Source organism: Panthera pardus, unplaced genomic scaffold (assembly GCF_024362965.1).
Source record: "Panthera pardus isolate Hobbes unplaced genomic scaffold, ASM2436296v1 HiC_scaffold_7, whole genome shotgun sequence".
NCBI lineage: Eukaryota > Metazoa > Chordata > Mammalia > Carnivora > Felidae > Panthera > Panthera pardus.
The window spans coordinates 72,031,934-72,044,277 of NW_026527002.1; the positions used below are offsets into that span (position 1 = coordinate 72,031,934).

Consider the following 12,344-nt stretch of genomic DNA (forward strand, 5'->3'; position numbering starts at 1 on the left):
ATTGGATCATACCCCAAAATGACATTTGAATCACCCTTCAAAATCTGCAAAGAGCCTATGAGTCCAATAGTACATTTGAGCCTCATAGCAACCCTGAGAGGTAGGTATTCTTAGCCACTTCGACAGATGAAAATGTTACGGCTCAGGAAAGGGAAGGAAACCAGAATTTAGCAAAATGGATACAGTTCTTTTAATTCTCGTGGCAACCTTGAGAAGTTGGCATTGTTATTCCCATTTTAAAGATGAGAAAACTGAGGCTCCAGAGAGATTGAGTACATACACACAGCTAGTAAGATGCACAGAAAATAATAAGATCCAGTGCCTGTCTTTCTTTCTTTCTTTCTTTCTTTCTTTCTTTCTTTCTTTCTTTCTTTCTTTCTTTTCTTTCTTTCTTTCTTTCTTTCTCTTTCTTTCTTTCTTTCTTTCTTTCTTTCTTTCTTTCCCTTTCTTCTTTTTCTTTCTTTCTTTTTCTTTCTTTCTTTCTTTCTTTCTTTCTTTCTTTCTTTCTTTCTTTTCTTTCTTTCTTTCTTTCTTTTTCTTCCTTCCTTCCTTCCTTCCTTTTTCCTTCTTTCCTCCTCCCTCCCTCCCTTCCTTCTTTCCTTCCCTCCCTCCCTTTCCTTCCTTCCTCCCTCCCTCCCTCCCTTCCCTCCCTCCCTTTCCTTCCTTCCTCCCTCCCTTCCTTCCTTCCTTCCTTCCTTCCTTCCTTCCTTCCTTCCCTCCCTCTCCTTCCTTCCTTCCCTTCTTTCCTTCCTTTCCTTCCTTCCTTCCTTCCTTCCTTCCTTCCTTCCTTCCCTTCCTTCCCTTCCTTCTTTCCTTCCTCCCTTCCTCCCTTCCTTTCCTTCCCTCCCTCCCTCCCTTCCTTTTTCTTTTCTAACCTTCCTCTCTTGCTTGCATATTTTCTCTTTCTCCTTCCTTCCTTCCCTCTTCCCCCCACCTCGCCCGCTTCCTGTCTGTCCTCCACCTCCTCATCACCATGCATGTAGACTGAGATACACTGTTCTATAATCACAAAAGATATTTTCTGTTCTTTCCTCAGTTTGCCCACTGGGAGAGGAACATCTGCGTGCATGTGGAAATTACAGCAAAGTGCCGAGCAAGCACTGTCTTTGCCAGGGTCCGTGCAATTTTGCTTTGGGGGCTGGGAATTAGCTTCGGTCACATGAGCAAGGATGGTCTCCTCTGCTAAAAAGTCCATAATGGAAGAAATGCAAAGTGAAAGGCACCTACCATCTGTTGAGTCGTGAAGAATCAAGCAGAAACAAAATGAGTGGGAGAGGAAACGAGCACATTAATGAAAGCTTGTGCCCTGCCTGGGGCAAAGGGACCCCTCAATCCCCACAACACGAGGACCGTCTGGTCAGAACTCAACTTGGAATTTTTCTTCACTGTCAGTTTTTTTCTCTTCGCTGTGCAAGTGGGCTTGGGCGCTGGCTGGTGTTTCAGTTAGCAACGCAGAGTCAGAGACTCCCGCCGGCCAGCAGGTGCACCCGGATCCAGGTCTCTTCCCGTCAAGCCAGGAGCCAGGCATCGGGGCTGGCTCACCTTCCTTGGTCGCGGCACTTGGGAAGGGAGCCTGCCCAGGCCACGGGAAGTGCCACACCAGTTCCCTTTTGGCACGACCCTTTCTGCCCTGGTGCCAGCCCAGATGCTCAGCCCCATCCTGGGCTCCTCTCTGTCTCCCACCCCCCGGGCCCCCACCAGCCCATCTCTGCCCTGTCTAACAAGTTCTTCCTCTCTACTCCACTGCCATTTCTCACCCAGGGTTTTGTAGCCACCTCCTACTGGTCTTCCCAACCGACAGACCATTCCTCCTATTCATTTTCCGTGTTAGTGTGATCCTTCTAAACGCAAAGCCGACCATAGCGCTTCTTTGATTAAAACGCTTCGATAATGTCTTCTCTGCCAACCAGTTACAATTCCTCAGCAAGGCTTGCAAACCCTTCACCTCCTTCTCAGTCCTCTCCCGGGACCCAGCCAGCTCCATCAGGAGGCAGCTGAGATGACAGTCACCTCCTCTGGAAAGCCTGCCTTGATCTGTTTGCTTTACCTCACCCCTACACATCCTCTTCCACCTTACCCTTGCCCTACCATAAGAGTCTTTGCACCATATTCTAGCTTTTCAGCTAATTGCCTCCCTCCACCCCCCCTTCATGATGACAGGGAGCAGGACTGTGTACCTCCCGGGTCCGGCACAAATGGACACATAAAAGATGTTTGTTGGGAATGTCAACACCCAGTGTTCCAGGAGTCAGGAGGGAGCATGAACCAGATATGGTCCTTCTCGGCTCCCACACCTCCCCTGACTGCAGTGAAGAGGACAGTCCGGGAAGTTTGGGTGAATCTGGCAAGACCCTGCCATCACTCACAGCTCACCACCCTGAGACCATCCCTGAGACCCTGGGCCCTACATGGTTCTTGGGGAGTCAGGAAACCCACCTCCTTATGGCATTCCCTGGTACCTTTCCTGATTCATTCGTTGATGTAGAATTGATATGAATGTACATTCATATATGTAGAAAATACATGTACACGGTCTGTACATCATCTATATGCATAGCATAGACATAGACATATCTACATATGGATCTATCTATATATAGCATATAAGTAGCTATATATATGGCATATACATCTAGACATATGCATATATTTTCATTATTTATCTCCTACCGCTAGACTAGAAGATCCAGGAGAACATATTTTTTGGGTCTTTTGGTCTTTTTTTGTTCACTGATCTATTCCCAGCATCTAACACAGGTCTGGCTCATAATAGGCATTCAATTTAGCAGAGGTACATCGTCTTTCCTTCTCTCTCTCTCAAAGCTTTTTTTTTTAATTGTAAACTGAAGCATACAGAAACCACACTGAAATATAGCTTCATTAGTTATTAGAACATGTCTGCCTTTGTAATGACCACTGAATCCATGAAACAGAACTCTGCAGGGCAGTCTGAAAGCCCATCCCTAGGCCCAGTTATCACCCTCTCCTTCAACACCAATCACTTTTCCTTTTCTTTACAGTTTTATCATCTACCATTAGACATTATAGTTTAATCCTGGCCACTTTTAAATTAAATTTGCTTTATCTTGTAAGTCTTGAAAAAAACTCTACAGATTCTCTCTTTATCCCTTTATTTTCCTTACAATTTATTTATTGAAGAAAACATTACCTTTGACCGACAGCATTTCCCACTGCCTGGATTTTTTGCATACTCATTCAGCAGACTTCATCCTCCATGATTCTTGCAAATCGGAAGCGGGATTCAACGGCCTGATCACTTGGGCTCAATCCCTTCGGTAAGATTATAGATGTGTTGTGTTCTTCCATCAGGAGACATGGTTGTCTCTGCTTCTGTGCAGTTCCTAGATCCATTAAGTCATTGGGGTGTTGGAAAACGGTGATATTTTAATTCTATAATTTCTTTAAAAATTATTGGCCTGAACAATTTGATGATGTTTCCATTCACCTACTGTTTGGTAATTTTGTGGTGCACTTCATGCAGGAAAGACAAAAAAATTTTTTTTTCTTTTCTTTTCTTTTTTTTTCTAGTTTCCAAGATAAACAATCAGTTCTCTATCATTTACCAATGGTTAGCAACTTTTAAAAAATGTCATTATACACTTCTAAAGTTAAAAATAGTTGACCAGGTTTTCATTCAACATTTTAACAATTATCTGCCCCAAAGCTCCAATTATTCCCTTTTAGGACAGTGAAAGTTCTTCAATGTGGCTTCTGAGTCCTTTAGTATGGCTCATAAACTTGATGGCTTCCTTACTTTCTAGTAGGACAAGATGTTCCAGTCTACCTTGTGTATTTCTGGCGCCAGCCTTGGAATCACAAATATTTCCAAAAATTTTTTTAAAAACAAAAACTGGAGTATTATTTCAAGAGCACAGTCTGGCCCCTCATGCTCATAAATACTGGGTTGGACATTCTTTCTAGGGCTTTCCATATTTGCGTCTCCAATCCAGGAAACCACCTTCATTAAGTTGTCATATCTCCATAGGCTCTGCTCACAATTTCTTAGACTTCCTTTTCTTTAAATGACCTTGAGAGTTGTGAGGAGTACTGGCCAGGCATATTGTAGAATGTTTTTCAGTTGGAAGTCATCTGATTTTCTTCATGATTAGGTTATGGGTTTTTGAAAGGAAGACCACAAAGGTTATGTGCCAGTCTCATCACATCCTACCAGTGTGATTTATCCCTATTGATTTGATGTTACCCTTCATCAGCTGAGACAGTATGTGTCCTGTTTTTTCATGCTTTCCCTCCATTCATACCGTACTCTTTGGAAGGAAGATACTTTTAGGATAGCCACACTCCCCCGCAGGAGTAAGGAGTTAAACTCTACCTCCTTGAGGACAGAGTAGCTACATAGAATATTTGGAATTTTTCTGAATGGGAGATTGTTCAATTCTTAATTTATTCACTCAATCACTTATTTCTATCAGTATCAATCCATTGATATTTATTTTGTATTTTGGGTTATAACCCAATTCTATTTTATTTATTTTCTTACTCAGGTTGTTTCAGCTTTGGCTCTGGGGAGTTTTTCCAATTGTCCCCCATGCCCCTTTGGCATTCTCCCATCATTGTGCGTGTGTGTGTGTGTGTGTGTGTGTGTGTGTGTGTTAATACTTCCTTATTTTCTGGCCCTTGTCATCGTAATAGATATGTGTTGGTATAGCATTGTTGTTTTCATTTGCATTTCCCTAATGGAAAATTATATTGAGCATCTTTTCATATGCTTTTTTGACATCTGTTAATCTTCTTTGGTGAGGTGTCTGTTCAGATCTTTTGCCTATTTTAAAAACTGGGTTATTTGTTTTCTTATTGTTGAGTTTTAAGAGTTCTTTGTATATCTTGAATACAAGTCCTTTATCAGGTATGCGAGTTAATACACTTTCTTCTAGTCTGTGGCTTGTGTTTTCACTCTCTGAACAGTGCTTTTCACCCAGCAGGATTTTAATTTCAATAAAACCCAACTTGTTAGTTTTCTCTTTCATGGACCATGATTCTGGTGTTATATCTAAAAACTCCCAACCAATCCCAAGATCACCAATTTCTCCTAAGTTTTCTTCTGGTAGTTTTATACTTTGCATTTAGGTCTGTGAACCATTTGGAATCATTTTTTGTGAAGGATGTAAGGTTTGTGGTTCTTTTTTGTTTTTTTCATATGGGTGTCCAATTTTTCCAGTGCCATTTCTTGAAAAAATACTCTTCCTCCATTGAATTGACTTTGCACCTTGTCACAAACCAGTTAATTATATATATTAGTGTGAATCTATTTCTGGGCTCACTCTTCTGTTGAACTATGTGTCTATTCTTTCTTCAATGTCACACTTTCTTGATTACTGTAGCTTTATATTGTCTTAAAATTAGGTAGTGTGACTAATCTAGTTTTGTTGTTGTTGGATTTTTTTTTGTATTTTATTGATTATGCTACATCCTTTGCCTTCTCATATAAACTTCAGCATCAGTTTGTTGATATCTATAAAACAGCTTGCTAGGATTTTGAGTGATACCGTATTAAATCTATAGATCAACTTGGGAAGAACTGACATCTTAATAATATCAAGTCTTTCAACCCATGAGCATAGAATTTATTTAAATCTTTTTTGATTTATTTCATTGGTGTTTTTTTAGTTTCATGCATACAGATACTGTACATAGGTTGTTAGATCCATACCCAGGGATGACTTTTTGGTGCTTTAAAAAATATTGTTTAACTTTGAATGCCAATTTTGAATTGCTTATATATGGCACAGCAATTGACTTTTGTGTATTGATCTCCTATGCTGTGACCTTGCTATACTTGGTCATTACTTTTAGGAGGGTTTTTTTTTTTTTTTGATGGATTTTTTGGGATTTTCTACATAGAAAGTCACATCATTTGCAGATACACATAGTTTTATTTCTTCTTTTCTCATATGTATACGTTTTATTCCTTTTCATTGTCTTATTTTACTAGCAAGAATGTGTAACAGGATGTTAAATAGTTGTAGTGAGATAGCACATTCTTATTAGTGATATTAGGGGGTAAGCCTCCAGTCTTTCACCACTTAGGATTCTTTATAGACTGTATTTATTAAGGAAGTTCCCTTCTATTTCTGTTTTTTCTGAGAGTTTTTACTTTAAATGGGCATTGGATTTTGTCGAATGCTTTTTCTGTGTCAAATGAGGGATCATGTGATTTTTTTCTTCTTTAGCTTGTTGATACAGTAGATTGCATCATTTGATTTTCAAATGTTGAATACACCTTGCCTATCTGGAATAAATTCTACTTAGTCATGGTGTGTAATTGTTTTTATACATTGTTGGATTTGATCTGCTAATAATATTTCATTGAGAATTTTTATGTCCACATTGATGAAAGATCCTCATCTTTAGTTTTCCTTTATTTCAATGTCTTTACTAGATTTTGATATTAGGATAATGCTGGCCTCGTAAAATGAGTCAGGGACTGTTCCTTCCACTTCTAACTTATGGAAGAGGTTGTGTAGAATTGGTATTATTTTTTTCTTTAAATCTTTGGTAGAATTCACCAGTGAAACCATCTAGGTCTGGTGTTGTACTTTTTACTAAGTTTTAACATTATTGACTCCGTTTCTTTAATAGATATAGTGCTATTCAAGCTCACTTTTTCTTCTTGTGTGGATTTGGGTAGTTTGTGTCTCATTCCACAAGTTGGTATATTTCATCTCAGTTATCAAATTTGTGGGCACAGAGTTATATGTAGTATTCTTTTATTATCACTTTAATGTCCATGGGATCTGTAGTGAAAACCTTTCTTTCTCTTATGATATTGGTAACGTGTGTGTGTGTGTGTGTGTGTGTGTGTGTGTGTGTGTGTCTACTTCTCTCTTCTGTTAACTTGGCCAGGGGTCTATCGATTTTGTTGATATTTTCAGAAAACCAGATTTCTGTTTTGTTTTTTCTGTTGTTTTCCTGTTTTCGATTTCATTGATTTCTGCCCTAATTCATACGATTTCTTGTCTTCTACTTTAGGTTTGAATTCTTCTTTCTCTGGTTTCCCAAGGGAGAACTTAGACGATTGATTTTAGATCTTTCTTTTGTGATACATGCATTTATTACTATAAATTTCTAAGAACTACTTTGGCTGCATCTTACCAATTTTGCTAAATTATATTTTCATTTTTATTGAGTTGAAAATATTTTAAAATCTCTCTTGAGATTTCTTTTTTGGCCCATGCTCTATTTACAAGTGTGTTATTTAACCTTCAACTATTGGGCGGTTTTCCAGCTATCTTTCTGTTATTGATTTCTAGTTTAACTCCACTGTGGTCTGAGATCATACTTTGTATAATTTCTACTCTTTTAAATTTGGTGAAGTGTGGCCTATGGCCCAGAATGTACTCTAGGACATGTCCCATGTGAGCTTGGAAGACTGTATATTCCTTTGTTGGATGGACTAGTCTATCAAAGTTGATTAGCTAACACCGGCTAACTGTTCAGGCTCTCTATGTCCTCAACACCGTCCCACCTGCTTCATCTAATTGTCCCTGATGCAGTGCTGAAGTCACCAACTGTAATAGATTTGTCTCTCCTTTCGCTTCTATCAGGTTTTGCTTCACGTACTTTGACACTCGCTTCATAAACAGATACAAGACAGGACATCCATATGGTAATGTCTTCTTCGAGAACTGATCTATCATTATGTAATGTCCTCCTTCACCTCTGGTAATTCTCCTTGTTCTGAGTCTACTTTGACTGAACTTAATATAGTTACTACAGCTTTCTTCTGATAAGTGTTAGCATGGTATATCTTTCTCCATCCATTTACTTGTAACTGATTTGAGTTTTTATATTTAAAGCGAGTTCTTAAATGCTTTGGTCTTTTTTTTCCCCCACGTATTTTTCTCTCTGTATTTCAACTTGGGAGTTTCTATTGACCTATATACAGTCAAGCTCTCTGATTCTTTCCATGGCTTTGTTGAGTCTACTGACGAACCCATTCATTATTTCTGTTGTAGTGTTTTCATTCCTAGTATTTCTTTTGATTCTTTCTTAGAGCTTCTATCTACCTATACTGCCCATCTCTTCTTGCGCGGTGTCTAATTTTTCCGCCGGAACACCGAATATACTGTGCTCGCTTCGGCAGCACGTTGCCTAAAACTGGAATGAAACACAGAAAACTGGCATGGCCCCGTACGAGGATGAGACACAGATTTGTGAAGAACCCTTGATATATTAAAAATAGTTATGTTAGGTTCTCTGATAATTTCAGCATCTTTGTCATGCCTGAGTCTGATTCTAATGATTGCTTTGTCTCTTCTTGCCTTTTGGAATGTCCTGTAATTTTCTGTGGAACACTGGTCATATTGTGTCAGGTAAGAGAAATGGAGGTGAATGATCTTTACTTTGAGGATTTAGGTAACTGTCTCTCAGAGGTGGGCTATGTTTAGTGTCTACGGTATGTTTATGTGTATGTATATGTATATGTATATGTATATGTATATGTGTATGTATATGTATGGCCCGCTTCAAATTCCTCTTGTGTCCTTGTTTTTTGTCTCCCCTCTCAAACTGGGCTCCCCCAAGTACACCTCCTCAGAAAGAGTCTGTGTCTTGCAGCCCTTTCAGCCATAATCCACCATTAATGTTCTGGATTCTTGTCCATGTGGCATGAAGGCGTGGGGGAGGGGCCCTGAGAACCCTTTTACTCTTCTTTCTGATGAAAAAAATCCTTCCTTTGCACCTTCTGTTCCTCTTAAGGCATTCCTCGCCTTGTTTATGGGCTCTACGCTCTCTCTTGTTAAGTCTTTGTTTCCGAAATCTGTCTTGTCCTTTTTCTTCCTTTCCCGGGCGCTCTTGTCGAATGCCTAAGTTTTTCTAATTCTGGTTTAGGCTGTTATTTCATGTCTGGAACCACATTAAGTGCTTCGATTCCTTTTGAAGGAGTAGGTTAAAGATTTGACATATGTTGCAGGCCTGTCTTTTTGGAGTGTTTTCATCAACTCTCAGGATATCGATCTACTTTTTTCCCTTTTTTCTTGTAACAGCAGGGTATGGAACGGCTACTAATATGTGTTGTTGCTCATTTTCATGTCAAACTAACTTTGCTGAGCTTTTCGAAATAGGTGTGGTTTAGGAGAGATTATTATTATTATTATTATTATTATTATTATTATTATTTTAACTCTGGAGAGCTGTTTCTGTAGTTGATTTCCTGTGGCATTCAAAAAAGTGATGGCTACATTCTCTTTCCACTTTCACAAGGACCCTATCTTTCTTTTTTTCCCCTCTATAGTACGTATTGTGAGTAATCTTGATTCCCCTCACAGAGATCCTTCCAAGGCACTCTCCTGGGAGGGAGATGGGGTAGTCAGTTTGGGGGGGTTCCTCGTGTGTAACAGTTCACGCTCTGCAGATTTGCTGTGGCCCTTTGCACTCCCTGGATGCCGGATTGGGCAAACCCTTCCTGCTTTCAGCTGCTCTCTCAATCTGGTCCATGACACTTCCCAGTAAATAGCCCCTCGTTGGTTCTACTGGGACTCCTTTCGTTCCCAGATGTGACAGGTGCCTACTTGCTTGTTTCTGATTCCTCACACACAGACGCTGACGTCGCACCAATCCTGGGGCTATTGGGAGATTGTTGCCCCCCACTTCCATTTGGGAACTTATGGGGCACCTGCCTCACCTGTTTTGGCTGTAGTACAGTCCATGAGGTTTTTGGTTCTGCTATCTAGCTGTTCAGACACGAGGGAATGTTGCCAGATTCAGAAATACACGCCCTCTGCCACCACCTTTCTCCTCCTCGTATCCCTGCCCATCCACAGCCATCAAGCATGGCCATTCTCTGAGTGTCATCGTGCCTGAACACCTTTTATCACTGTGGACACAGCACCTGTGAGCTAGCTCATTCCTTTTTCAGCCATGGCGCCCACCATACCTTTGCATAAACCTTTACTCTAGCCTCCCATGTGCCACGACTCTACAAACACAAGGGTTTCCGCACCTCTGTGCCTTTGCCAATGCTCTTTTTTAAGACTGGGAACCTTCCCCCACTCGATCTCATTCTTCTCAGCCCAAAATATTACTTTTTCTGGCCAACTTTTCCTTAAACCATCTGCTCACAATGAGTCGCTGATTTGGGTACACAGTAAGTAAGCAGTTAAAAGCACAGACTCTGGGGCTCCTGGGTGGCTTGGTCGGTTAAGTGTCCGACTTCAGCTCAGGTCATGATCTCACGGTCCGTGAGTTCAGGCCCCGCGTCGGGCTCTGTGTTGACAGCTCAGAGCCTGGAGCCTGTTTCAGATTCTGTGTCTCCCTCTCTCTCTGCCCCTCCCCTGTTCATGCTCTGTCTCTCTCTGTCTCAAAAATAAATAAACGTTAAAAAAATTTTTTTAAAAATAAAAAATAAAAAAAAAAAAAAGCACAGACTCTGTCTCTGGATTCAACTCCCAGTTCAGCCATTATATAGGTATGTGACCTTGGATATAGCCTCATCTACAAAACGGGAATCAGAGTGTGCCCCCACTTACCGGTTGTCTTTGAGGCTTTGTGGAGACAACCCATGCAAAGGATTGAACATTTTTCTGCCAGGTAATAAGTGCTCATTAACCGGACAGTCGTCACTAATGTGTCTTAGAGGATGCAGACCTCCTCCCACAAAATTGTACCATACTCGGGGTCTAGCGTATCGCTTGCCTGTATTAGACATTTAACAAGTGTTTGTCGATCTCATCAAAGGGGAAAATTCATGGTAAGTTTTGGGAGAAGGGAATTTACCTAAGAAAGCAGGTAGGGGCTTCCTCAAAGTACAGGAAGGGCAAAAAGCATGGCCACGAGACTAATCCGGAACTAGGTTCCAATGCTGGCTGGGGCACCCAGGACCTGTGCGATACGAGTCTGTGTCTGCCTGGAGCGTCAAGGGCCCACACGCCGGAAGGAGACTTCCTGGGTTTGAATCGAGGCGGTCACATTTGCAACTGTGAGACCTTGTGCAAGTCATTCCATTACTCCGGGCCTCAGTTCTCTCCTCTTTAAAATGGGGACAGCAGTAGTACCTACCTCACAGGGTGGCCATGAGGATTTTATGGGCTACTGCATGTAAGGTATTTGCAACAGTGACTGGCCACATATAGGTGTCTGCAGTGTTATTAAAGTGCCAACTTCGCTGGCCCAGGAAGCTATGATGATGCTTTATCTATGAACAACAAAGAGGTCATTAACAAAGGGACGAGACCATGGGGAGGGAGGCTCTAATACTTACTTGCCGCATTCGTGGGTGCAATGTCAAATCAGAGGGGGGCCTATTTTGATTTTGGTTGTGGTTTTTATTGAGACTGGGGAAAGACTCTTGCCTTGGTAGAGCAGGGAGATGATGCAGAGTAAGACAACCCGGACAGACACTGATAACTGGCCAACGTTTCCGTGTGGATCCTGGATCCTGTTATTTTAAATTCTGAGCCTTTGAAAAGGTCAGCGGGCTGGCTCCAGGTGAGGGACCATCAACGCACAAAGACATTTCACCTGATAACTTAGTCCTTTCGTATTTACCTTGAAGAAGGAAGCAAACTTTGTATTGCCGTGATAAATAGGAGAACGATAAATGCACAGACCAAGTTTGACTTGAATACTTCATCCCTCATTTGAGAATACTGTAATTAAAAAAAAAAAAGGAGAATAAATTACTTTATAGCAAAGCTGGACTTCTGGAAGAGTTAAGTTTTACCAGTGTTTGGAGTGGCGGGAAAACAGCAAGAAGAAACAAGGCATTTAAACATTTTTTTTTTTAAAAAGAGGAGTCCATATCTTAACCCTTCACAGAGTCTTACGTCCATCCCTCCCTCCAACCTCCCAACGAGAGCCCAGAAGTGAATGCAATTCCCTTTGCAGCAAAAAGGAACGGGAAGGGACCCTGCTCGTTTCTCCTGCTCTCCTTCCTCCGAACTAACGTCACTTTAACAAAACAGAAGCGCACACATCCATAAACGTCGCAAATCAAATTCACGTGGACTCGCTTCATGAGTAAACTTGAGTCATTGAAGGGTCTCGCTCTATTTCGTGTTAGGTTTGGAACACAGGGAACGGTTTTGCCTGAGTCTTCCTGCCTCCTTTTTCATGGAAACTATTAAAAAATAAGGTCACAGAATCTTAGAGGGGAGAGCAGCCTAAGAGAGTTCTAGCAAGGGCAAGCCCTCTCATTCCACACAGGGAAACCCAACGGATTGACCAGCATGCTCAATGCCCTTCTGTTGTCTGAGGGAGGAGGCCCCGGCGAATGGTGCCAACTTTATTTTGATGATCCGGAGTGCCCAGTAATTTCATTGTCCAGCCTTAAAAGCTTCTGGAAGGTCAACACTGAATGTGAACTTGCC

The 12,344-nt window shown here is 41.2% G+C and overlaps 1 protein-coding gene and 1 non-coding gene across 4 annotated transcripts in view; one reads left to right on the plus strand and one right to left on the minus strand.

Annotated features, from left to right (window-relative positions):
* The window catches only part of ADCY8 (adenylate cyclase 8), a 221,143-nt gene that overhangs the window by 58,350 nt on the left and 150,449 nt on the right, over positions 1-12,344 (minus strand). For all 3 annotated transcript variants that reach the window (XM_053896102.1, XM_053896101.1, XM_053896100.1), the window contains one exon: positions 11,524-11,624. In XM_053896102.1, the coding sequence (XP_053752077.1) occupies positions 11,524-11,624 (101 nt within the window). The remainder of the gene's footprint in view (positions 1-11,523; positions 11,625-12,344) is intronic.
* LOC128775413 (U6 spliceosomal RNA) lies at positions 8,107-8,212 on the plus strand. The gene has a single exon (XR_008420134.1). It is a non-coding gene; the product is annotated as a U6 spliceosomal RNA (small nuclear RNA).